The 27,924-nt window shown below is 40.2% G+C and overlaps 1 protein-coding gene across 1 annotated transcript; it reads left to right on the forward strand.

Annotated features, from left to right (window-relative positions):
• The first annotated feature begins 238 nt into the window (after nt 1-238).
• Nucleotides 239-27,866, forward strand: CHAT (choline O-acetyltransferase). The gene is made up of 14 exons (XM_009949803.2): nt 239-301; nt 2,385-2,576; nt 4,778-4,896; nt 6,306-6,359; nt 9,027-9,207; nt 10,204-10,381; nt 13,418-13,587; nt 15,075-15,175; nt 15,371-15,499; nt 16,757-16,879; nt 18,365-18,506; nt 21,645-21,707; nt 25,712-25,849; nt 27,597-27,866. Exons 1-14 carry the CDS (start codon nt 239-241, stop codon nt 27,864-27,866), a joined length of 1,923 nt encoding a protein of 640 aa, XP_009948105.1.
• The last annotated feature ends 58 nt before the right edge of the window (nt 27,867-27,924 follow it).

The raw sequence follows: 27,924 nt of genomic DNA on the forward strand, positions 1-27,924 counted from the left end.
GGCTCAGTTCAGCTACTTTTGAATGTTGTACTTCTATTTCTCTTCAGTTTTGCATTCTGAAGCTTCTGTGTATGCTTGCGCAGGGAATACTCCCCATGTACATTTTGGTTATAAATAATGGGTACTGACTGGACTTTAAATCTTTTCTATTTCCAGAACCAAGGCGTGAGGCTCCATAAGTGCCCCCAAGTGGCTTCAATTTCTGTCCTGAACAAAAGATATCAAAAGAAATGCAGGAATGTCTGCCCTAGAAAAAAACATGCAGAAGAAAGAGAAAGATACATGCAGTAAAGATGAGACAGTAAGTGACTGTTTCTAGGAAAACAAAGAGAAAAAAAAAAAGGTTGAATATAGATGACTTAACAGCTTTTAATGCTGTAAACTAATGTAAATTAATATAATAATTGTAAACCAAGCCGTGTTCCAGAGCTGATTTCTTCATTTCGGGGAACACTAGTCATCCTGCAGCAGGATCAGGAACTTTGATCTACTGTTTCTCATTTCCAAATACACTTTTCCTCCCAACATCCTGAAGAATTCCAGTAAGTGAAATATTGTTAACAGCAGAGGCATTACTACACAGTCAGAGATGGCATGTAATTATTTCTTAATAGTACAGAACTATCAAACTATCACACATGATTCATTTTCAAGCTTGTTTAAAAGATGCCGGATGTGTATGCCTATAAGCAGTCAACCCCTTGGGCTTAAAGGTTTTTTCCTAAGCAAAGTCATGAACTGTACACTAACTTACCCAGAAAGACAGGGCCAATGCCAGGTATCAAAAAGAAATACTATTTGGCACTTCTATTTCCACTGGCCAAGGAATCAATGACAGAAGACATAAGGCCTGACTAAATATAGATTGAAACTGTAGCATTACCATTCTTTCGTTTCTGAGATCCAGGGTGCACTACAGGCTAAATTGGCTTTGCATTTCCATTAACAACAGTTAATCCTATGACACTTTTTATGAGTATCTGAAATCTTCAGTTTCTAGATAGGGAAACATAATGCAGCACTGACTGCTCTGCGGACATCAAAAGGCAGAGCTCTTATTTGAGCTCAGAGGACACCCAGTCCCTACCTTCTGTTCAGAGCACTTCCTCCATCCCCTCCCCCCTTGCATGCACTAGCAAAGAAGTTTGCAGCTAGCCTTGCTCTGAGCAACAGGTGGGACTAGGTGACTGCCAGACATCTCTTCCAACTGAGATCATGCTATGGTCCTGCGATCCTATGAAAATGAATGTCTATTACATCAAGAGGTAGTAAAAAACCCCTGAACTTTACCTGTTTTAGGAGACAGGCAAAAATCAAATTAGAGAAATACACGCCCCAAAAGTTTATGGTCTACACTAACCACTAATGGACAAGCACAGCTGAATTAGATGACCATTGCTCGACTGGGAGACACATCCACCTCCCTGAGCATCACAGCCTCTTGTAATTTCCTAGTCTTTCATGGATTACCTCTTTGCTTGATTTTCCCATTGCCCCCATAATTCCTCTGGCTTTTAAATTACTAATTACACTTCACATGGTTATTTCTACATTAAAAAACAAAGGAAGCTTAATTGCATGGACAGTATGAGATTGTTTTCTTCCCAGATACTATTGGTTTTCTGCTCCAAACCCGTTAAGGATAAAGCAAGTATAAACAGAAACGTTTTATCCAGCTGCCTAGGAGGGTTCCAGATTGGCTGACAGCAGAGGTTTGGCAGGGTAAAACACAGGTTTATTGAGGATTGTATGTAGTCAGTGCTAATAAACAGGTAGACCTGTACATTTTTTATTTCTGCAATGTTATAACCAGTCATATTACCAGTCAGACAAGTATTAACCCACTGTTTTACTGATCACAAGCTAAATGCACTTCTTTACTAATGAAATGCCTTCTCTTAATGCATTATTTTATTATGCTCTAATGTACTTGAAGATTTCCTAGAGTCTAGCTCAGACTATATGCTCGCATCATGCCCATTTGCCTGTTTGTCCTAGGGTTTCTAGAATTTTTACCAGGGAATAGTCTCCAGTTTTCCACTAGTTTCTTGGCCTATCCATTTGAAATCCTCATTGGCCAAAGGCCTACAAATAGAGCTGCTGGAAAGGTAACACTGCTTCAGTATCTCATACAACTGCATACTGTGTCCTAAAATCCAGGCACTTTAAGACATAATGATACTCCACTGAAGTCACACAATTGCATTTGCAGTAATCAGGCGTCTCAACTGCTAAAACAGAATAAGTGGATAAAAAAAAAAAAAAAAAGATATGCAATACACTAATCAGCTACAGAAGGAAAAAAAAAAGAAAAAAAAGAGGCCAGTTTGGGAACAAGTAGAATTACTTGCTAATCTCTTTTTTTTTTTTTTTTAAATGATTAGGCAGTGCCGAAACTTCCAGTCCCACCACTGCAACAGACCTTACACATGTACCTACAGTGCATGAAACACCTGGTGCCAGAGGAGCAATTTAGAAAGACCAAGACCATCGTGGAGGAGTTTGGAATTGCAGGAGGCCTAGGGGAATCCTTGCAGCAAATCCTCGAGGAAAGAAGGGAAAAGACAACAAACTGGGTAAGAGAATGCAGATAAGAAAAATAATTGCTGTGTTGGATGATTCTCATTTACAAACTGTGATGTTCTATATGTGATCACCTCTTTCTTTCCATGGGTTAATGCAAAAAGGGATCACATCAGATTCTACCAAAGGGAATTAATATTTCAGACATAATAGGCTAGAATTTTCAAATGATGTCAAAATCCATGTCCTGGTTATGTTTTCAGATCGTTTGTTGACATAAATGAGGGAATTCATGCACCTTAGGTGCACACATGCAGGTGTCAGCCCTACCTGTAGGAAGCACTATATTACATCCTTTTTGGAGATAATTTCTTGCTTTCCCTTTAATCACAGGATTTAGAGTTTTTATTAAAATGAAAATGCTTTCTGATAGAGCTATGGAATCTCTATAAAATATCTAGCCAAAGCTCTGATCCAGTCAAATTATTCTGGAATGGAATACTTCAGGATAGGAATTTCTTTTTTTAAATTAAACTATTATTTGCCAGTCATTATAACACCATACCAATGTAGTTACTCTGAAGTATTTACTTTGCTGAATATGCACACGAACACACACCGATACATACATATAAATATCTATCACATAGAAGACACTGAGACCTCAGCCTTTTAAAAAGTCCAGCTTTCTGCTTCCCAAGACAGGAAAATTAAGTCAGCCGTAGATAAGATAGATTTTATCATTCCACAAAGTCACAGTTCATCCTGCCTGCATTAACCGTGTTAGAATATGACAGCTGAAAACTAGAAACACTGATTTTATTGAAGTCCTTCCATCCCAGCAAGGAAGAGAGACACTGAATAGTTTCATGGATTCAGTGAAATCATGCAGGTTGATGTCGGTCAAGTGTCCTTGTCCCTTAACCTTTCAGTTGTGTGACCCTCAAGAAAACTCCATCAAATTGCTGCTATAGTCAGAAAAAAAGACTACAGTACTGGCAGTTCTTTTATTTTAAAAGCAGTGCTTAATTTCTGAACTACTTGTTGCCACAGTCTGAGAGCTTCACTAAATGCTGCCCAATCTCATTTTGTTATTCTGATCATAGAACTTGATGGGTTTGGTGGCTAAATTAACCATCGCTTAAATAGTGTTTCTGATACCAAATAATACTGTTCCAGGAGACAACTGTTCATTTAACCACTTATAGCATGAAAATTACACAGGAAGGATGTATAAGCGGTTTCTGAAATGTCTCAACTTTAAATACTGATTATTAGAATTGAATACATGATTCTTAAGACAAACAATGAACGTTTTTATTTGGAATTTAACTTGCCAGGAGTACAGCTCTAGCCTGTTCTCCTGAAGACTCCAGAGACTGTGGGGGAAGCATCTGTTCTAGCAGCAATGAAATATCTCAGAGGAGAACTTTTTCAACTGATGCATGCATTCGTAATTATTTTTGCATAATTTTGTTGTTGTTTATAGTTACTATATGCAAAGCATGCCCACTAAACTCAGAAAGACCATTTGATCTTTTTATGAAAGCCTCCATTTTCCAAAAGATTCTCCAAACTCTGCTCAGATGTAAAGGAATGTGGTTACCATACATCTCTGTTTCCAATAAAACCAGTTAGAAATTTAATATCTGTGTCTGTCTCGGTCAAGCATCAGTAATCTGCATTTGTGTCAGTGGACACAGAGAGAATTCTCCAGGGGTCCTACCCATATGCCAGTATCTGGAGGACCAAACCATTAGGCTCAGGAAATTCTTTACCCACTCTGTCTTGCTACAGGACAGTATCTGATGGCTAACAACAGAGCACCTTGGCATCAGTGCCAACTATCTGAGGCCCCCTGAGGAAGGCCATAGCTAGTAGAATTCTGCCCCTCTCTTAAATACATCCCAATCACTATTCAAGATTCAGCAGTTAGCATGTTGTACTCAAACGTTTATTTTTTTGTTTTAGAGAGAGAAGCAAACGACGAAATACCCAAGCCACCACAATATGGAGCTTGTTTACTTTTTAATGGAACACACTGTAAATTGCCATTGATTGAAAAATAGATTTACGGAATTGCGGCTGATTTCAGCTGAGCTGAGGTCACAGAGCCCAGACTGAAAATGCTCAGCAGCTCCTTTAATCAGAGCCCATGCCTGACACCAGGAGCACCAAGTGCTCTCCCCTCACCCCCAGACTGCCTTTTTGCATGTTGTTCATAGCTTTAAGACTTCATGTCCCCTTCCCTTAGGTGTTTAACTACTGGCTGGATGACATGTACCTCAACAACCGGCTAGCTCTTCCAGTCAATTCCAGCCCCGCTATTATCTTTGCTCGTCAGTATTTCAAGGACGTAAATGACCAGCTGAGGTAATGTACTACGGCTTTGCAGCTTTTGCTAAATTAAAGGATATTTTAAATGTACTGCTTTTGCAAAAAACCAATCAACTTTCATTAAACAATAAAAGCTGTAATCATGAAATTATTTCCTACTAGGTCTGCTGACTGAGGACAGTGTTTTTGGGGTTACTTATACTGATATTCAGAAATGAAAGTGTCATTACTATTACACTTGCTGCATGAAAAAAAATGCCATGGCATTTATAATTTTTAAAGGAATATTTGCAAAGCTTTTCATTGCACAATTCATGTAAAACATTTTGTGATGTAAAAAAGAAATACTGATTTCTGACATATTGTTTAAAGGAAAACAATCTTTAACATGCCATCACTACGACTTGTAGCCACCCTGCAAACAGAAAAGGCCGTGCTGGCATCAAATTGTCCCACTCAAGTGTCCAAAAGGGCACTAGAAACACAGGGGATCTAAGAATAATAATTCAGAATTAATTCCTTCCCAAGAACACTGCTTCCTTCAGGCCCATCCTTCCCAGCCCTGAAGTGACCTTTCTCCTTTGAGCTGTTGTGGGCATTTACAATAATTTAAAAAATGAAAAGGCAAGCAAGTAGGCAAGAACAGAATATACCTCCCCAGACACCTTTAAACAGGATTCTATTCTTCAGCCTTTGCCAAAACACTGTCTCCTTTTAAAACAGTAAACCAGATCAAATATACCCTTATATAGTGCAATTTTCACCTTTGCTTTTAGCACTCTTTAGCTGCTCGTTTCTGCAAGAATTAACTACATGTGAATTTATATTATAAAACAGCCAGAACTTTCAAGCCAATATGTGTTATTTTAACGTATTGCATAGACAGCCCATGTATCTTTTTACTTTACTTTAAACATAACTGTAACACATTTATCGTGCACACAGCTTTCGAAAAACCTCCACTTTGCATTTTCTAATGCACGTGCTTTAACAAGGAAATATTTTTCTCGGAGCCTCCCATTCAGACACAGTGCAAATGAGCGGTGTCAGGAAATAATACACCTGTCCGCAGCTCTGCAGAAAGGATATCTGCTTAGGACAGGAAGTACTCTAAGAAATTGGACAGCTTATGAGTATTGATATTGAAACCCATGTTAAGGATTCTATTAAATATTCAGCCTCTGCTCCCATTCTCTAAATAAATGCTTTCAGGCTTCCTCTTGTGGTAGTCTGTTTAACCATTTGAAGGGACCATCTCTAGGATTTCTTATTTCTCTTGACATGAATTAGTTTAGGTTTTGGGTGGGGGCAAGGGGCTCTTCTTGCCAATCCAGATGACTTTCCTTATCAGTCATCAGTCATTCAGGCTCCCCTCTGTCTCTCACAAACAGCACAGTGTTGCCAAATGACAAAAGACTGATGTCATTTCTATCTGCTACTTGCAGGTTTGCCGCCAATCTCATTTCAGGAGTTCAAGACTATAAAGCTTTACTGGACATGTAAGTAGCTTGGAAGGAGAGCTGCTGCTTGAATGTCCACAGGGCTTTTTGATTCAAGGGTGCTCTAACATGCCCAAAGTCAGGCTGCATTGCACCTCTCCACCATTTGGAAGGGCTGGGGCTCCAGCATGCTTCAGGGCAAGTGCTTCAGCAATTTTTTAATACACTCTCTGCTTTATTACTGCAATCTAACAGGTTGGAGAAGGATCCGTTTTGATGCCCGGTAGTCATCACTGTTGCATGCACAGTGCAGCCCAAAGGACACACGTGATCTGCCTAACAGAGTATTGAGAGCACACCAGGAAGGCTGTGCTCCCCAGACCCAAAGAGCAGCAGCACTGCAGTTACACAGCCTGCACACCTTCCCTGGCACCGGACACCTGCCAGGGTTCTGCACCCTCTCCATGTACTGCACCCGCCATTTACAACATCAGCCCCTCCACCTCCCTCCCCCTAAAAAAAGAAATAACACATCCCACCAGGAGGAGGAAGTTCAGTAGCTAGTAAAAATAAGAAGGTATTTATGCCATTGTTACTTTCTGTGTATAAACACAGGGACAATCCATGATTCTTTAAGTCATGTATGATTATTTAAGCTCATAGAAGCTTTTTACATAGCACTTAACCTCACCTAGTATGTTTCAAGTTTACTGATGAAATCATTGCTCCCCAAAGAATAGAAACAGTGGAGAGCCAAGCACAGAAGACACTGCACCATAGTAGGGAAGGGTCATTTTCCTGTCTGGAAATCCAAAAAGCCTATGTGATATGGTTTGACCATTTGGGTGAGGAAGGCGAAGTCCTTATCGGAACAAGTTTCTATCATCTATGAATTAGGTAAAAGAAAGAGGAAGAGGCAATTTGATTTTTCACTTCAAAAGTCTGACAGCTACTCAGAAAGTATGGAAGAGGTACTTAAGAACAAGGGCTTTTGTCCAAGATATGCCATGCAGCTGCATACACCAGTACTGGCATGCTGTGAAGCACTATTGCATACTAATGCAGTTTGTTGCATCTTTATGTGACAGCATCTGAGATAAGATAAAGAAACCACGTTGTTCAAACATAATTTAAATTCTTCTTATTTTGACCTCACTACTCTAGATCCAAAGACTCCTGTGATCAGATTTACTTGCCTTAAATCAATAATCATTTAAATCCTCACTACTGTGTCCTCACATTGTTATTACTGTTTGCTTATCACCCCTCGTGTATAATTATGAGGACACAATAATTGTAACATTTTCAGTTCCTTGTTGCTGTTAAGGACTTCTACCAGCGAGCGTACTGTTAGCTTCTCTTGAATCATCCCATATGCAGATGCACAATATTCCAGCCCAGACACAGGAGTTTAGTTTTAAATATGCATATATTCCATGCAGCTGCCAGGACTAACCATTTCAAACAAAGCCTAACTTGCTCACATAAAAGAGTTACAAAATCTTAACACAGACATCTCCTAAATCAGTACAAGATTTTCTGGTGCCATCAATCAGAGTTAATAACCCCTTTCTTAAGTGCTATAATTACAGGTTGATTGTCTTATCTAAATCTAATCTAGTGTTATTCCGCTATTTTCAATCATCATAGATGCTTTTTAAAACACTGTTAAATATACAAAGATTTCTGCATTATGCAAAATGTGGAAGAAGAACACTAATAACCCTTTTTTGCTGATAAGGAACAAAAAAATTTAAGTACCTGTACAAGGAAATAAGTGATACAGAGAGTTTGAAAGCCAGGAACTAAAGTGAATATCCCTGGTTTAGAACTGCAACAGTTCTAAAGAGACAGTTAAACATGATAAACTAGCATAAAATGTTACCCCAGATCAGGTGTACGACAGTAACCCTCCTTCTGTGCTTCTTTGCCCCTGCCACTCTGGCAGGCTAGAAGCTTAGTCCTCTTTTGCTGAGGGAAAACCTCTGCACCACAAGATCTTCTTCCTCCTGTGGTCTTTGCAGCCTCTCTCGAGCAACAGCATCATTATTTCCTGCTGCAGTGTCAGTGGGATATTTTACAATCCATAATCATAACTGTGATAACTTTTTTTTTTTTCCTAGCCACTAAAGCCTTTTAAGAAGTGTTGTTTTCACAGGCCTTCCAATAAAAAGGGAATAGGTTTTCAGACCATAGGTCTAAGTAAAGACTAGCCCACAAGCAAGGCTCCGTGGAAAACAGAAACACCCTCTGTATTGCCCCAGTCATTCCTGTTCATCAGGCAAGGCCCTCACACACTCTCTAACCACTCTGCACAGTGCTGGGCCACTGTGATTTGCAGTGAATGTCATCCGTACTTTTTTCCAAGGTGCTATGTCTTTTCCAGCTGTTCTGCTGACTTCCGTCCTGGCAAGCTTCCAGGGTCCCGTCTAGGCAAGCTTCCCACGCACATTGCAAAGCTGCTTGTGACCTGCTATTCCTTCCATTTCCACTAGATGATAATGTAATTGCTTAATGAATATGCATGAAGATGCCAGCAATGATGTATTTAACTTTGGGATGGGAATTCATCTATTTCCCTTATACCGTAATCTCATTTTATTATTCAATTTGTGTTATAGCTGATCTAATTGTAACAGAACAAAGGACAGATTAGATTTCTTTTCCTTTCTGTCTCTCTCTCCCCTCTTTTCCCCTGGCTTTGTTTTTCTCCTTCTCTCTCTCCAGCCATGCTTTACCTGTTGATTTTGCTCGTGGACAGCTGTCTGGTCATCCTCTCTGTATGAAGCAATACTATGGACTCTTTTCTTCCTATCGTCTTCCAGGACATACCAAAGACACCCTTGTGGCCCAGAAAAGCAGTGTAATGCCAGAACCAGAGCACATCATTGTTGCTTGTAACAATCAGGTAAATGAGCGTTCTTTTTTAATTCCTTTCTGTATTTCTTAGTTTGCTTAAATTCACTCAAGAAGAGCCTAATTTAATCATGGTTCAGAAACACAATTACCGTGCTATGTATGAGCTCACTTCTTACCAAGCATTCGCTGTCAATATTCCCAAAAAATGCTTCTGCAGCATTTTTGTCCTTGGCCCACATTATGTTCCAAGTACAGTGATGCAGAAAGGAGGAATGTGGCAGAACTCATTTGCTTTCTCATTCAAACAAAAATGTTTACTAAACAGAGATGAAACCACAGAAAGAAAAATGTCATTAGAGTGCATTTGCTGGAAATGCTTTTCTCTTGACAGTCAAGTATTGGCACAAAACACACAGCATATATACCACGATCCCATGTAGGGGGGGACTAAGCTATGCCTGAAGAAGTTAGCACAGGTGCAGGCGGAAATACTGAAGCATTAGAGTGAATCTGCTCCAACCAATAAATGCTGTCAAGCAGCAAAGTATATTGGCTGGGCAGAGTACCTTACAGCCCAGCTTAACTATTTGCAGTACTGGAGCCATGCCTGCAGGCCCCCTTGGAATGAAGGGGTAGATCCCAGTGGTCCCTTTTCCAGGAAGTCCTGTTCTTCACCTTAATGGGAAGTTCTCTAGATTCTCCAGGTTATTTTTAAACAAGTAATGCCATGGAAATTATTTACGTACTTCCAGATTTTATCTCTTCAGGGTTTTTTTAAGCTTATTCAAATAACGTATCTTTTATTTGAGCCCAACACACAATACAAGTCCCCTAAAGCAACTGGCATTACACTGGTGTAAAAACACAGGAGGGGTGAGCCTGGGGACAGTCCCCAGTGGTTTTGTGTGCTCCATTGCCTGCAAGCCTGGCTCTCCAGGCGGGACTTCAGCATCTCAGCACCTACCGAGGCGAAAGCAAAATGTTGGACCAGTAAGGGTCCAGCCCATCTGTGACTGTTCTTCTGACTCCTGTCATTTTTTTGCAGTTTTTTGTTTTGGATGTTGTCATTAATTTCCGTCGTCTCAGTGAGGGAGATCTTTTCACTCAGTTACGAAAGATAGCCAAAATGGCAGAGAACGAAGAGGAAATGCTGCCTCCAATTGGCCTGCTGACAACAGATGGAAGAACAGAGTGGGCAGAGGCCAGGACGATCCTTATGAAAGGTCAGCAGCAGCAATCCCAGCTTTCTTCATCATCTTCCTCCTCACCATCATTGCCTTTCTTTGCTGAGAGTGAACATTACAGCAAATATAGGGCTGAATGTGTGACCTCACTGCTGAATTTTTCTAGCAGGAGGAAACTCAATACCTGTAAGCGTTGACATGTCTGTAACCAGGGAAGCAGCAGATAGGCTTGACCCTTTGGCTGTCTATGTTTAAGTGTTACGCCATGTAAATAGCTCTCACTCCATTCTCCGGTTTTCATGACATAAATTCTATTACATCAGATTTCGTGATTCGTCTCTTTCTTCACATCCATTTTGTACCAATACGAATTAAGTATCCTCTTAGCTTTTGGCAACTATCAGACATTTTTCATCTCATCTAACAAAGGCATCTGGAAGTTAAACACCTATTGAATGTAGCTGTGTACTCTCTCTTTTCAATGGAGAAAAATAGAAAGTACCAGGGCTGATTCATCTGAATCTTAAGTAAGCATCTAGGAAAGGGGACACCGATTATTATCTGGAGATAGTTCTCCCTCTCTCATAAAAACAGGCAGCATCTAGCTGTCTTCGACTCTGGACTCAAATGCCTGACTTTGAAACGGATGAAAAAAGTGTGGGATTAGTCAACTCTATCACTTCACACCTCATATATTCCACCCTGAAGCAAAGTGATGTAAATGCCCTCTTTTTGCCATTTTAGATAACTTGTGTATTCATTTTTCCCTTCCTGAAAAAAAGTTAACTCATCTCTTTATCCCCATGTCATGGTTTAACCCCAGCTGGCAACTAAGGACCACACGGCCATGTGCTCACTCACCCCATGGCAATGCTACAGAAAATATTCCTGTTTTACCAATGCCCTGGAATATACAAGAGTCATCAATAGTCTCAAAATATGATTACCATCCCAAGGAAGATCTTCCCTTTTTTAATTCAAATTTATCTGTGCTTATAATAACTTTCTATAGATAAATACACATACACAAATCCTGGCTACTATTACAGCATTATTATGTGGTACCAGTCTTATCTTTAGGCTTCCCCTCCCCATCTTTTCTTTTTAAGCAGGGGAGAAAAGAAAAAAACAACAAAAAAAAAGATTCCATACTTAAACACAGAGATAGACACCTTATCATTTATTTTCATGTCATGCTTTTAATTAAAACAGTGAATAGCTCAAAACCTGCAGCAAAATCATCTTTGTAAATCTACATCATCCTAAAGAAAAAAAAAGACAAATCAGCAACAACCAGCAGAACCATCTCTCCTAAGAACTAACTCTCCTTGGTACAGGAAGTGAATTCTTACTGCTATAGGGACTGCTGTCCCATGAATACCATATCTGAATTTGATTCAGAACTGTCTTCTCCTATTTTCCTTTTTAAAACAAAACCCCAACTAACCAAAAGCTGACTGGCCAATTCAATGCAATTGTGTGCATTAGAAAGGAAGGAGGACAAAAAACATCTTGCAGGGCTTTAGGCTTGTTCTCACACTTCTCCTCTGCTTTAGCTCTTTCTGGAAATATTGATTTTCCATCCCAAGTCATGGTTCATGAGTTCTTGTGCAGTTCATTGCCTGCGTTACATGATAATTTTTGCAGTGTTTGATCAGCTTTCTGGACATGTCTGTTTCCTTCTGTAAGGGCATTTCCCCCTTACTTTTCTGTTTCTAGCAGAGCTTAATTTTATTCACTCTAATACCTAGACTCAAGATACCCTGAAGCCGCATGTCAGAATAACAGCTTCCTATCTGTCAAAGATGTGTGGGGAGCAGTCACAATGAAATGTATATAAACCTATCAGACAACATAAAGCAGAATGCTGAGCAAGCTGTGAGCAGTTTGTAAATCACTAACCAAGCAGTTTTCCCTTGAAGGTGCCTGTCCACAAATACCAGCAGCTGATGTATATGGGGCAACTTCCTTTCACAAGGATCTTTTCAGCCTTTGCATTGATGTACCCAGACAATCAATGGAATAAATACCACAATTACAGTCAGCCCTTCAAGTGTCAGATACTAGAAGACCTTTACAGCCAAGAGGACAGGGACATGCCTTCTCCCTTATAAAGCTTCTGAATGATTTGAAGACAGTTCATAGGGACACCAGTGTCTCACATGTTGTAGGGCTGCACAGATAACTGGCAGAAAGCTCAACCTATCTGATTGCCCTATCAATTACAATCTCTTGGCTCAAGTCTTTGCAGGAGCTGGCAGGAACACCAGGTGCCCTCCCTAGAACTCTGCTTCTGTGGGCAAGGGAGGACAACATACTGCACTCCACCAGCTCCCCACGCAGCCTCCAAGAAGCCAGGCTGGCCACCCCTGTCACTCAGGCCCATGGCTGCCAAGTCTCCCTTGCAGGAGCCACCAGACAGCAGTAGAGTCGCTTACTGCAGCCTGCAAGAGGCCACAGCTCCCCCTCTTCCTTCTCAGCCACTGCTACCATTTGCCTCTTCTCCTTTTGACACCTTTTGCATTTCTTGCATGTTTGAGTTCTTTTAGCAAAAACATGTGCTTATTAATACAAGAACACAAAAACATCGGCCCTGCTGTTCCTTGTCCAGAAAAGGGTTTTAATGGGAGAATAGCACAAGCACAGTATATGCCCTGCTGTTCTAGAGTAGAATACTGCAGCACTGCAGGAATAGCGTGAGTTCCAAAATTCTTTATTTTCTACCTGTCCTCTCTGTAACTGTTATACATAAAATAAGTAAGCATTGCTGGCTTTAAGAGTAAAATAGATCTATTTTGTAATACAATTACTTCAGGGAAAGGCAGAAAAAGGAAGTAGGTATTATTGAATCACATGAAAGATACACAGAGATATTGCAAAAGTTAACACACGAATGAATGCCTTGGTGTAACATTTCCTTGCACCGAGACGTTCTGCTGCTGAGAGAGCTCTGCAGACACCAGCTCATTACAGAGTCAGGGTCAGATCTTCAATGCTCTCCAAGGCAGCAGGGTTCCCCAGCCAGTCCTGCACTAGAGGTAAGAGGATGTGAACATTTCATTCTTTTATCCCCAGACTCTACTAACCGCGACTCTCTCGACATGATTGAACGGTGCATATGCCTGGTGTGCCTGGACAGCCCAAGCGGGGTGGAGCTCAATGATACAAACATGGCACTGCAACTGCTACACGGAGGAGGCTACCATAAAAACGGGGCCAATCGTTGGTATGACAAACCTATGCAGGTAAAATTTTGATTGTCATATTTGAAAGTGCCATACTGTTATTTTCACATTTTGCAATAGACCCAGGTTGAAGCAATGTATTCATCTCCAGCTGTCAACAATGTTGACACCTCATGAAAAATTGAAAAAAACCCTTACTGATGCATTGCTTGTGCAATGCTTGTTGCTCTTGCCATATCTAAAAACAGCAACATGAAAAGAGAAACCACTAAATTAGTTTCACTTGCATAGACTTAACCCAGTGCAAATACATTTCAGTAGTCATTCCTGATTTATGCCACTGCATATTATTTTATTAGCAGACTCCAGTGTTGTGTTTTTAAAGAAGAAACTATTTGTCTTTAGTTAGAATCCTCTGTTATTTGCAGGGCCACTAGTTGAGATGCTTCAAGCAGATAGGAATAAAAAAGATTTTCTTTTTCTTTACTATCAGAAGGTAGCAAGAAAGCAAATACTTTTGCATAGTATAAGGGAAAGCTTCATCTGTCCAGATGTATTCAGGCCAGAAGTAGTTCAAAGGCAAAGAGAAGTTCTTAGGGAAAAAAGATCCCATTTTATTTCATGCAAATGCAGATTAAGTAGGAAGTCATTCTCACAGTTGGACTTGTTTTTTCTCTCCATATACTTCTTCAACTATGCAGTAAAGCATCAGAAAACGTCCAGGTAAACTTTTTGCATCACACACTTACTCTGTGAAAACATTATGGGAACCAGAGAGGCAGGATGCATATGCGTGATACAAATGTGCAGAGTGAGCTGAGTGGGAGAAGTCCAGCCAAAGAGACTTCAAAAGAAGTGGAGGAAAAAGTCCGGAAAACATGTGAGACAAGTTGCAGCTTGGTCCTAGGCATCTTTTTGTTTGAGATGCAGAAGTAACCAGCTACATGGGGTATCACAGAACTACAGTGCAGCAGGTTAAGTGTCACCAGTTATACCATATGTATGCAATGAAATCAGGAATGAAGACAAGAGGGAAATGAAGGAAATGCTGCAAAAAAAGGTAAAGAGGAAGCAGGACAGTAAAACAAGCTATGAGAAAGATATTAAATAAGGATGAACTTGCTCTTTTGATATGATATTTATAACAAAATGTGATCATAAGGGGCTTCCTAGATACAGAATTTTCATTGCCCCCAAATGTGGAAGGAGATTAGGCTATCTTTCCAGTGACAGGTTTTTTTCTACCATGAAGCAGATGCTAAATCCAATTTCCAGAATCTAATGGGAAATGCTAAAATTTACATTCTTGCGGCACTCAGTCCAAAATAGCAGCATGAAAGGGATCCAATGCAATGCCATTCACAGGACAAGAAACTCTCCCACAATAAATCTCTAAGTCACCCACTGATCTTTAAGTCAAGGAAGTTCCTGATGTGACCAGTAAGAAAACCACAGGAGAATAACAACTTTTGTTGCCATCATGGGTAACTTACCCAGAACATGATTTATTTACTATATATCTTGCACTTGTTCTTTTCCTTGCTTAGTTTGTTGTAGGAAGAGACGGAGTCTGCGGTACTGTGTGTGAACATTCCCCCTTTGATGGTATCGTACTGGTGCAGTGCACTGAACATTTGCTCAAGCACATGTGAGTCCCCTTTCAGTATAGCTATTGTACTCTGGCCTCTGGGAAGCGTCTGCCAGTGGCAAATTCCCCCTGGTGCACAGGGCCACTAAGACACATGTAACTGTTGGAAACTAGTCATTTACCTGCTAAAAAAGCAGCGTTTAACAAATAGATTATTCCTGTGATCTTAATGACTTTTCTCTCACATACTAACAGGAAAGAAAGCTCCAAGAAATTAGTCCGAGCTGATTCAGTGAGCGAGCTTCCTGCTCCACGGAGATTAAGATGGAAATGTTCCCCTGAAATTCAGGCACATTTGGCATCATCAGCAGAAAAACTCCAAAGGTAGAACAGGTTCCTCATTTTTCTCAGCAATGACTGCAAGCTGGGAACTGCCCAGCACATTGTATACAGGCATGGGTTTCCTCCTAGAGGGCTCTTCCTGACCTCCCACTCCTCCTCATCTTCCCAAGCTTAGGCATACCTAGCATCTCAACATCTTTGCAGGATGGCACCCTTATGGGCTGGAGCTACTTCACTGTATTCAGGAATTGCATTACCATTGTTTTCCTTCCATGTAAATATTAGGAAAGATAAAAACCACTGGAAAAACAGTAGAGTCCTATTTGCACAGGATGCAAACAGTGCAGGTCCTCTGGTTTTATGGATGCACTTTATGGGTTCGACCTGACTAAAGCCGAAGCCAGGGCAATGGTGATACATATACGGGACAGTGGAATACAACTGGTTTGAATAAACAATTTGAATTCAGGAATGTAATTTGTTTACATCCATGTTGCTCCTACAAAGGTTAGTTCTTCTGACTGTGTTTCCAGACTGTAAAAGGTTTGCATGATCTTTGGGGGTTGGGATGGCACTGAGAGGTTTTTTGTTTCAAGTTATTTCATCTCAACAATCAGGCTTGGGACCTCTCTGTCGAGAATTAACACATTGTCTGCATGATCAGCTGTAAGTATGTCCAGTGTGATTGCATTAGATGAGACCTCAAAGTAGCTAGAAGCATACACAAGAGTGTGAAAACATTCAGGATGTAGAGTAATTCCTTTTTGTTTTTAAATAAAGGTAGTAGTCCTCTAAATTGAAACTTGCAAGGAGCTTACAGCCTTCGTCAGGATTTAAATCCACCTATTTCTCACACTAGTAAATCTTATAGCAATTTGAGAACAAAGGAGGCCCTGGCTTAGGCTTCAGGAGTTTGGTGGTTTGATATTGTGGTTTTGTGTGTTTTTGGTTTTGTTTGGTTTGGTTTTTTTTTTTTTGGGGGGGGTGGGGTGGTGTTTGAGTTTTGTTTGGGTTTTTTTTTTAAAAAAAAAGGTGTTTTACTCAGATGGACAGAATGACCTGAGTGCCACCCATCATCTTAAGGCTGCAGGATAACAAGCCTAGTCTAGAAGCTCTATGAATAAAATTTACTGACTAGGAACAAGTTACCAAAGGCCAGAACTGTCTGCAGAGCAGAAGCCCACTCACCTCTGAGCAGGTACAGGCAGGAAATGATCTCTGGGGTTTATTTGCAAATGGAAATGGAGCATGAGATACTTGCACTTCTCCCTGCAGTAACTGCCTCTGCTTGTTTTCCAGGATAGTAAAAAATTTGGACTTCATCGCCTACAAGTTTGAGAACTATGGAAAGGAATTTATTAAGAAACAAAAGATTAGCCCAGATGCCTACATTCAAGTAGCACTTCAGCTGGCATTTTACAGGTAAGGTTAATTCAAATCATAGCAATAAGGTAGCACAAGAGGAGATTCACAATTTGTTTTTTATAGAGGGTCCGTTTTTCCTCAGCACCCAAACAAATGCCTCCTGTGTGGAAATAAGTGATCTTGCCACATGACTGTAGGTCAGACAGAAATTGCCACCCAGTTCTGAGACAGAGTACTCTTTTCCTTCGCTCCCTTTCCCTCTCCTTACTCTGTCTCATCCCCATGTCCCTGGCATGCCATTCCCAGCTAGTATCCTCCCCACAGCTTGGCACAGAGAAAAGGGTGATGGGATGTGGCAAGGAGCAGCAGACAGCCCTGCCACCCACTGCAGCAGAAGCAGTTAGGGAGTCCAAGCCCCTGGAGCAGAAACACTCCCTTGCCACTGCGGGTAGCTTGGGATGAACCGTGGCAGTAACCCATAGCTCACCACATACGCATCCCGTGTACTGCAGGGAAAAGCATTCACAAGGAAAAATACTACAGCAGCATATCAGATCAGAGTTCCTACACAGGATAGTAACTACCGCTTCTTCCTTCTTCACAGGCATCCCAAGATTTGATAATATCCTCTGATTTCCATAGTATTATCAAAGTTAAAAGCTTCTTTCTACATTGTCAGAACAGCTAATGCTCCAGGCTAGAGATTGGTTGCATGGTTTCCTGCAGAACAGCCCATTACACAAATAATTCTTTATCATGTCAAATTAAATCCTGAAGTGGTCTTTACCTAGTCAAAACCAGAGATGCCTAACACATTTTGTGTACTCCATTAACATCTGATAAACATCCATTTTGTGTACTCCATTAACCAAACTCCAACAATGACCTGGTCTGAGATTTTCATCTGGATCCCAGACATGATATAAATCCCATGTACACGACAAAAACCTTAAGGGACAGTTATGTTCAGAGACCCACACTTCAACTGGTCTCCTGAAGTGAGGAATACTAGCTGTATACCTGGACTCAAATTAAACAATACTCTTCACACTCTGTTCTGTTTGCTATGTGGGTTTTCATTCCAGCTCACAGTCTCAAATAGCACCCTTTTCCCCTTTTAATTTTCTATTCTTCATTCTCACACAGAGTGCATTTTTTCTCATTTTAAATAAAACATATTTCAAGCCCATAAGTAAATGATTAATTACACAATTATTTTATTATGCAGTACAAATAAAACATTTCTTGAGCTCTTTCAGTAAATTTTAGTTTTACTAGCCTTGTTTTTACATAGCAAGTCATTTTTTATCGTCAATGCATAACTAGAATGTATACAGCTGTATGCAGCTCCTTATATTAGAAAGGAGTAAGCATCCATCTTTTTTAAGTTTCTTACAGAATTCTATCCACATTAAGATGAAAACTATGCAAAAAATAAAATCATAGCTGTAACAATAAAACATACCAAGCCTATATTTCTTTTAGTCTTTATGACTCCTTGAAAATAATTATTCTCTGTCTTTCTCTATTTCATTCTCCCAGATGCCACAGGAGACTTGTCCCTACCTATGAAAGTGCTTCCATACGCCGATTTGATGAGGGCAGAGTCGACAACATCAGGTCTGCTACCTCGGAAGCATTTGCTTTTGTAAAAGCAATGACTGATAACAAGACAGCTCTATTGGTATGTTGGTCTTGCCCCCTCTGCCTTCTTTGGCAAAACACTAAGCAAATAATGCATTCATGATCCCCAGTCTCTCACTTTTTAACTGTTAATTGAGAACATAAAGGCCTAGGGCAGGGTAGCAAGCCCTACAGGATTTTGCTCTTTGTGCAAACCAACCATTAAGCTAAATATAAATATTTTCTTATTTTTATTCAAGCATCCAAAAGATCCAGAGGCACCTAAACATGACATTATAAGAAAAAAAACATTGGATTTTAGACTTAGCACTGTCTTCTGCATGATTTGTCATCAGATCCAAATTCTGCTCCCTGGAGAGATCTAGTCTGAGCATGCAAAGTTCAGGATCATTATACTGCCACACCAAGGGAGTTGCCTGGCAGTTCCCCTGCAGTAGATAGCTCTGCTGCAGATTGCAGTGTGTGAAGTGGTATAATTCACATGCTTTGATTTCTGCATAAGGTGGATAAATTCTGGCTGATCTTTTTGTTTTCAAAGGCATGTTTCTCCCAAACAGGGTTAGTTTTATAGGATCCTCAAGGGGGCTGAACTTTCATGGTGAAAAAACTTCACCAAGCTAATAAAACAATTCTCCAAACTGTCCTGACATCATCCTGCAAAAAGAAAAATTAAATTGCCTTGCTTTGAGACACCACCATCTGTTTGCCAGAAGCACAAGTACTGTGCATAGTAGATGGGGATGAAAAGAGGCACAGCTGAGAGAGCTGTGACTATCGCTGCACAAACAGCTTTGCACACTGTCCTGCCCGCCATCCCTGGAGAGCCTCCCTCAACATCTCTTTGTGTGCCGCTTCCACCCACTGCACTTCGCTGCTGTACAGGGAATTTCCAGGTGGCCTTTTAGATGCAAAACTCTGCCACAATATAGATTATTTTGCACAGTAAGCCCACTCCAGTGGCAACAGCCCACATGGCTGTTCTTTAGAATCTAGCATAGCTTTGCTAGAAGTATTGCTGGGCTGTAGATTGAATGTAAACTGATGAAATATTGTTAACCAAGCTTTACTGCCCCAGAGGATGATGAAAATTTGCCCAGAGAAGTGCTTTGTTCCTTCACTGCTCCTTCAATTCTCCTTAAGGTTACCATGCCCAGAACTTAGCTCATGATGAACAAGACTCAAATAAGTTCCATGTTAAAATAATAACTCAAAGGAAACCTGAAGTAATTCCCTACACTGAGTGGGTAATTAAAGGCAGATTATGACCATACTATTACACATAATAGTGACTACCATACAGCAGTCAAGAAGAGTCTGTTGTTATTTGTTATCAGCATCCTGTCTGACAACACAGTTCTTAATCATTGTTTCATTAGAAGCTGCTGTCATCTGTTCACACCTTCCCCTCCAGACTTGGGCACTCAGCCCCAACACACATTGCTGCAGGCTGACTGTACTCTGAGGGGGAGCCAGCCTGTTCCTACTACATTGCTTTGCCAGATCCTTCTTTCTCCCTCCAACAATATCTTCCCACCTTCCTTATTCAACAGTTACTGACTTCTGCAGCTCTCGCAAAGCTTCAGCATTTCTCACTGTTTTACCACCCAAATCTGAGATTATGCCCACCTTTCACAGCATCCTAAACTGTACTGCTTCACCTGAGCAAGCAGAAGAATGCCATGCATGACCAGAGTGAGCTCAGCCTCAGTCCCCAAAACTGTATATTGCATGCCTTGGCAGTACTGAATAGGGACAATAATGGTTTTGTTCCCCCTGCAAAACCTGCAATCATAATGCAAATCAACCCACTGAGTTTTCCTGGCTTCTTGTCCACTGAGAGATGCAAAGGATATTTAAACTGATCTATGATTGTTCTGTCCCACAGACTTTTAGAAATACTTGTTTTGATGTGAACATCTTTATCTTTCAACTCAAAACTGTATCTATTATTATCACAGAATCATTAGAAACAAAATTCACGTAACACAACCCTATTCCAAGATGATTTCTTTAGGCCTACAGATTGCCTTGGAATATGAAGGGGTTAATTCTATTTTTTGGACAAAGAGATGCATGACTTGGTTTAAGTAGCCTTGAACTCCCCGAAATATTATTTGTTAACTGTTGTTAAGCCAAATCAAATTAAAACCAATTTTGTATCTGATGCTAATAAAAATTATCTTCAAAATATAGTTTGAACAGTCACCAAAGATTGATTGAGTCAGATGGATTCTCTAGCAGGAGAAATAACTCATGCATTTGACACCTGCTATAAAAGAAGTAGCAACTGACACTGCAGAGATTGCCTGAATAGCTGTAAATTAATCAGATTTAAAGACCGTATTTGGTAATTTAATCTGTGTAAGGGAACTAAGGCCTAGCTCTAGCCCTATGAAAAAATATCAGACTCTGTACTTTGAAGGTCCCTGATGGTGGCCTTGAATTGCTTCTGAAATGAATTCTTTGTTCAAAAGATTATTCATTGTCCATAGGAGCTGAAGGTTCCCTGTTTATCTGGAGACTCAGTCATTTCTGGCTGTTTCAGGGTCTCCCAAAGTTGCAGTGTTGGACTTGATGTACAGCAGGGCAGCACTTCTTAGGATAGCTCCCTTAATATAAAAAGCTGCCATTTGACAGGAGTCAAAATTTACTAGCTTGTAATCTGAAATGTGAGGCATCTGTGGAGGGTAGAGCAGTCTTGGAAAATTCTAGATGCCCTTTCACACAGGGGAGAAATTTTTTGACTGGCTAGTAAAATATCAGTAATGGGTTTCATTAGTATCACTGTCATTGTCTAGATAAACCATTCTGGAGAAGGTATACTGCCTGGCTGTTTTGAAAACACTGAATTACACTAGGCAATTATTTTCCCTACTTCAAACAGAGTGATTCAATTAGTAATAGTCTATCTACGTGCCCCAAATCCATGGAATGAATCCATGAAAGGCACTGCAAGTCTTTCCTTGACTTCAAACAAACCACCACCAATAAACCCGTTCAACCCTTGCACAGCCACGCACCATTGCTGATCAGGACATTGAATCCCTGTGGCTTTTCATTTATAAAGAGTACTTGCACCTGAGCCAGGAGCAAAGGACATTTGAGAGTGCTTGCTGTTTGGCTGCTGGTTTCTCTGAGAGTTTATTCAATGACACATAAATTTTCATACCCCCAACAGGATTCTGAGAAGATGCAGAGATTTAAGGATGCAATTGCAGCTCAGACTAATTACACTGTTCTGGTAAGTAAAATACTGCTTTGTCAGAATAAGAACTAGTTAAGTTTTTTCAAGAGAAGTGCGAAGATACAATCATTAACTATTTAAGCACCAGAAAACCTAGGCATCTCTAAATCAGAAAGTATCTACTATGTCACACTAACAAAAATTTCTCATGACCCAAACGTCCTCCAAATAGCCATATTCGACTAATCTCACCTTAAGAAAAACCTCCAGGAAAGCAAGATAACAAAATCCTGCATTAGACTTCAGTGGCAAGACCATTACTCTTGGGCATTAGCTCTCTTACCTAGAACTGTCATGGAACATGATATTCTGCATTCAACACATTGACAGGGAATATGTGTCTGTGAAACATTTATGGTTTGTATCTGTGTCATAATTACGAGTCTCAGCCACAAATTAGGATTTCACTAAGCTTGGTGTTGTACAAATTAATGATTCAAAAATGGCCTCCACCTTAAAGACCTTGCAATCTAAATTTAATAAAGGGATTTTTTATAAATGTTGAAAGGTTTGCAATAGAGAACAGTAGCCAGATGAAATAAGCCTTTATTCTGTGCACCCTGTGATCAACATAAAGATCACCAAGAAAAGTGGCAATGGGATATTCTAATAGGGGCAAGTGGACAGCTGAGAGCCTTATCAGGATGAGAAGTAAGCAAGTCTTAAAAGCAACCAAATTAACTGCCGTTAGCATGCATGAGAAATAAAACACCAACGGCAAACCCCAGATCCCCCAAATATACAGGTGTTTAGACCCATAAGCTATACCATTACAGATAAGCTCAAGACAGCTGTAAGACATCAGGAACTTCCCCCCCCCCCCCCCCCCCCCCACCTAAAACTAACCATTTATGCATTTTCTTATGTTTCTCTTCCCTGGTGGAGAGAGGTCCCTATCTGGAACCTGATCCTCAGACGGACTGGAATTCTGGAAAGTGTATTCTGGTATTCCAAAGTGCCATTTCTAATAAAGGTCATTAACAGTGAAGGAATGATTACAGTAAGTTCTCTTTTAAAGACCTGAATGCAGTGTCTCATAAAAAGTAGTGATGCCCTCCAGTGAAGAAATCAGCTCATTATCAAATACAACTCATTTTCTGTTGATCAAAAATGAGACAATTCAGGCTGGGTAATGCTCTACATCCCACCATGCCAAGGCAAAGCACAGACTTACTCTACAAACAACTTAGTCAAACCACTCATGAAATTAATAAATGTTAATAACCAGCTATGTTAAATGAATTTGCTACCTGTGGTTTTCCCTCAGACCGCTGCTTAACAATGTTTAGATATTCATAATAGTCAAAATATCATTCACTTCGAGAGGTGGTTTTAAAGGTATACTCAGAGCACTGGAGAGGTGAAGTGTTGCTTTCAGGCAGGATTTGTTCCTAAGACTGTGAAACAAAAGAAACAGGGAAGAAAAACATTTTTATGTTTCAAGCCTTGTGCTGGGAACCCGCATCTTAGAAGCTGAGACTCCACATCATCTCTAAAGCAGAGGCAACTGCCTCGCCTGAACCATCTCAGGGTAACCTCACTATGAACACAACATGCTGTAGGTCTAGTAGGTCACAACCAATGGAATTTCTGTACAACAACTCTTAGGAAAAAAAAAAAAAAAGGAAAAATTTCCATAAAATCCACCCTCCAGGTCATTTCAGAAACTGTTATAAAATTCAGCCTCCAATGTAGCTCATGGGAAAATATTAAAATTGCTATTGGAAAATTCATTTATCTTTAAATTTAAAAAGGTCTCCAGGTATTTCTACTCACCAAGGTCCCTTTTCTTTCTCAGAATATCAGAGTGTGACTGTTATGCCTTTAAACCATGGGCAAGACTATGGTCTGACTAAATTGTGTGTAACAGACTGAAATGTAATCGTGCCTAAGAAAAACAAAAAAAATCTACTTCATAAAACAAAAAGCAATTTAATGATTTTATTTCCCCTTGTTAGGGCTTACTAGTAGCATTGCTATCTTAAATGTGGAGCTCTAAAATTCAATTTAGCACAGATTTTTCCTATGCATTGACTCACAGCTTATTTCGTTAGCCTGTCTCGGCCTCTCTTCAGACATGACATTGATCTATGTAGCAAAAAATGTCATTGCTAACAGCCTTATAAATCTTGTGTGATAGCAAAATATTTCCTTTGATTATCAAGTCAGTTTCCCTCAATGGGAAAAACAATGTAAACACTACCATGATGTATGCTACGTTTTTGCAAGCATCCTTGCTCCATCTGGGTTGATGAATAGCCCCTTTACCAATGCGTGCCTACTCCTTAATAAGCCAAACAAGATTATGCACTCCTGCCCCCCTGCTTCAGGCACTTATTAGTGGTTAAAATAATTATCCTCTTAAAAGGAAAATCAAACTTGTGTTTTTATTTTTATTTTTTTTAATTCTCCCCTTAAGAGGAAAACCAAGCTTTTGCTCTTTCTTAAGTCCTGCCTTCTCTGAGGTTGCTTGTTTCCCTCATTACAAGGGGCCTGTGCCACAGGGATTTCAGTTCTGCTGTCAGTGTAGTACAATGTCCCTTGTTCAGCGTTCCCTTCCTACATGACTTCAGCCTGTTACTGGGGATAAGCTACAGCTCAGTCCTCATAATCAATGCTCTCACCAGCTAGAATAAATCTAGACTGAAGGATTTCAAATGCACATTTTAATCTGAGGCAATTCCTGCCTGGTTGGAATAAATTTTGATTTGGTTTCCTAAAGAAACAGAACTGTGTAACTACCCTTTCTGCCCATCTCCCACTACTGACTTTTGATCCTGTTATCCATCTTCAATCACATTTGCTAGCAGGGCAAAAATCTTAAAGCTAATAAATTCCTTAAGCCTATAGCATTAGGGAGCTTGATTGAGTAGAGAGACCCAAGCATAGCAAACTCATGGCAGAAAGATTTACTGCAGGCTCAGCAGTAGTTGTTGCCGGCTGGCGAGCTGGCCACCAGTGTGTCTCTGCTGCTAATATTCAGCCCCTGCACATGCTGCTGATCACCTCACCTGTAACCATGAGAAAGGAGAGGAAACCTGGGACATTCAGGAGCAGGGTTTGGGAGCAAGCCTGGCTAGTTCTGCACTGGGGATGATGTTGAGCAGAAACACAGGCGAGCAGGATGGCAAGTAGACTGCTCTAGGTCTCTTGCTTGTCAAGCACATTATTCTCCTTTGTTAAACCCTGTTTAATTTGATTCTAGACTCACGGTACCTGGATTTTGATACCATCCAACTACGCTGTCCTACACTTACTGTTTTCAATTGTCTCAGAGCGAGGGCTAAAGTACTGGCTGCCCCTGAGATAATTCAGCTCTGCAATGAAGCCAGCACAGGGAATGGGGGAGGGAATTGGGATATTTGGGCAGTGAATTAAATTGAGAAGGCATCTGTGTCCCTAACCCCAGTCTTCTCAAGTGGGGTATGCTAGTCGATCTGTGATAGATCACTGTTACTCTGTGATCAGTGTTAAATCTATTGCAGACATCTACCAGATCTTTGGATCCAAATTCTATGGAATGACACATGCTTTACCCGGCAAAGTGAGACACAGGCAGCAAGGCAATGAAAGATTAATTTGTTCCAATTTGGAGGTGTTTTGGACCCTCATATCTTGAAATATTATCCAAGTGACGCACAGGACATTCCAAACACGCTTAGAGATTTCTGGTATCCTCATATGCTCCCCTCAGCAGCTTTGGAAGCCCGGTCCATGATATTCAGCTCCGAGAGATGAGGAACACCCAAGAATGCCAGATAACATCAGCACATAATACATCTCAAGACCATCTCCTTCCTAATTTTTACATCTCAAAGCACCATATGAATTTCTAGTTACTGATTATCAGCAACGTACATATGCAGAGTAATATCTGAACATTACAGGCATTACATCACGTAAACTGAGTCCATCAACTCTGACCAGAAAACATGGCAGTAACAGCCAAGAAAATGTATCCACACTCATTAAATGCTGGTGTCTTATCATGTTGTACACAGGCTATAACTGGAATGGCAATAGATAATCATCTGCTAGGGCTCAGAGAGGTGGCACGGGAACACTTCAAGGAACTGCCAGAGATATTTACAGATGAGACATATTTGACAAGCAATCGATTCATCCTCTCGACCAGCCAGGTGAGTTTCTCCCTTTCACTGGTCTTGCTAAGCAAAGGCTAGTTTGTGTTCTGCCAGACCTTGTTGTAGCTCATAGTGAGAACAATGTGGAAAAAAAAAAAAAAAAAAAAAAAGCAGCTGATACTATCAAGAACTGTCAAAAAATCTGCAAAATGCTCCAGATTTTTAACCCAGTTTTGCTTCATTCTGCAAAACCAGCACAGTAAATACTAACTGAAGTTATCACTTCCCTTGCAACATCCCAAAGCCCTTCCCAGAAATTCTGGAAATGCACACAAACTTAGCAAAATTCACATGAGGTCTCAGTGTTTCCTCACTTTCCAAACTACTTACCTTCCCGTTCCCTTTCTTATCCTCCTTCCCCTAAGGTGACAGCTCTAGTGGGAATTCTTTACTCCAGTGACAGTACACCCACAAGCCAGACAGGCTGCCACTCTGAGAAACAAAGGCCAAGAGCCATGAGGAGATTTTACTCTTAAAAGTAGCTGCATTTGAAATCTCCAAGAGTCTTCAGTTATTCAGAGTAAGATTGGAACCTGTGCAGGCATGCATCTCAGATTTACAGACATTTTAGACATTGACAGACACTTACAGATTTACAGGTACATGCCACTATACTAAGATAGCCTGAGTCAATAATTCCTACGTTTAATATTCTGAATAAGGAAACACCTTTCTAGCACACAGCCTAAAAATTAAATGTTTCCTTGCATGTAGTAGCAGTCCTAATGAAAGAAGAAGTCTATGTAGGAATTCATTTACTGAAACATTAACCCAACTGCACAGATTGGAACTATGCAACAAAAGAGACTTACAATATCATGCTACAGCATAAAACCTTAATAAGTAATTTGATCTTGTCATAACGTTTGTAGGCTTTCAAACATGAGTGAATGTAACCAACATACTACTACATAAATTCTCCAAGAAACTGCCCATGAGCAAAGAGTGCTTCTGAATAGCTTTATGGCCTTCGGCTGGTGCACAGCAAATTTATCTGACAATTCTATGGCTCTATTAGCAGGACTAATGGCTTGTTCTACACCATTAAAAAGCCAAATGTCATTTGTGAAGGCCCATGTACACAAAATCTGAAACATAAAGATTTCTTTTATTTTCTGTGGGAGAAGGTGTTTCACTCTTGTATTATGCCATGATTAAACTGAGGTGTAATAGAAATATAGCACCTAGAGCATTAAAATATGTTTGAAAGCATCACAATTATAAATTATTATTAGAAATGAACAATTACAATACAATACTTTCTGTAATTGATTACAATCTTCACATTACAAGTTTAACATAAACTTAAGAAATGAAAACCTTAAAGAAGTTTTATGTATCAGAATTATACACAGCCTTAAAAATTCCCTATCTATCAGTTTCAAAGCTTATAGCTGTTAAAGGTCTATATAAAGTGAGAAAAAAAATGTATTCTATCCACTGCAAATAATAGCACTTCTCAAACGGTGACAAACAGAACAAACAAATCTATACTGAGATCAGCTTTCACCCTCCAAGTGTCAGCTCCAGGGCTGGACTTCTGAAGGAAGTGATATTCTACAAGGGAGATTCACCATATTTCCAGCACTGGTAGCACTTGTTTATCTTTTTCCTCATTCCTAACCAGCTGATTTCAGGTGCCCTGATAGCATTTGTTTATCTTTTTCCTCATTCCTAACCAGCTGATTTCAGGTGCCCTGATTAATCAAAGGTCACTCCTTCCTTACCTTCTCCCTGCAACCAGGTTCCAACTACTATGGAAATGTTCTGCTGCTATGGGCCTGTGGTGCCCAATGGTTATGGGGTATGTTATAACCCTCAGCCAGAACATCTATTATTCTGCATCTCAAGCTTTAAAGACTGTAAAGAAACCTCCTCAGACGTGTTTGCAAAAGCCGTGGAAGAAAGTCTCCTAGAAATAAGAGATCTGTGCAGCAAATGCAATTCTACTACGGCAAAGCCACTTGCTAAACAAGAAGCAGCCACCCACCTGAAGAGTGACCGCAAACTCTAAGAGGCTGTGGGAATTATTCTCCTGAATCCACCTTATGAAGAAACAATGACATAGTTGT

Source organism: Leptosomus discolor, chromosome 6 (genome assembly GCF_034619465.1).
Source record: "Leptosomus discolor isolate bLepDis1 chromosome 6, bLepDis1.hap2, whole genome shotgun sequence".
Classification (NCBI taxonomy): Eukaryota; Metazoa; Chordata; class Aves; order Leptosomiformes; family Leptosomidae; genus Leptosomus; species Leptosomus discolor.

What these genes read in the sequence shown, in the direction of transcription:
- CHAT (XM_009949803.2), top strand. Translation starts at nt 239, where the DNA reads ATGTCTGCCCTAGAAAAAAACATGCAGAAGAAAGAGAAAGATACATGC. An exon ending in CAGGACGATCCTTATGAAAG is followed by an intron (nt 10,382 to 13,417) that starts GTCAGCAGCAGC and finishes TTTTATCCCCAG; the next exon opens with ACTCTACTAACCGCGACTCT. An exon ending in CTTCAGCTGGCATTTTACAG is followed by an intron (nt 16,880 to 18,364) that starts GTAAGGTTAATT and finishes TCATTCTCCCAG; the next exon opens with ATGCCACAGGAGACTTGTCC.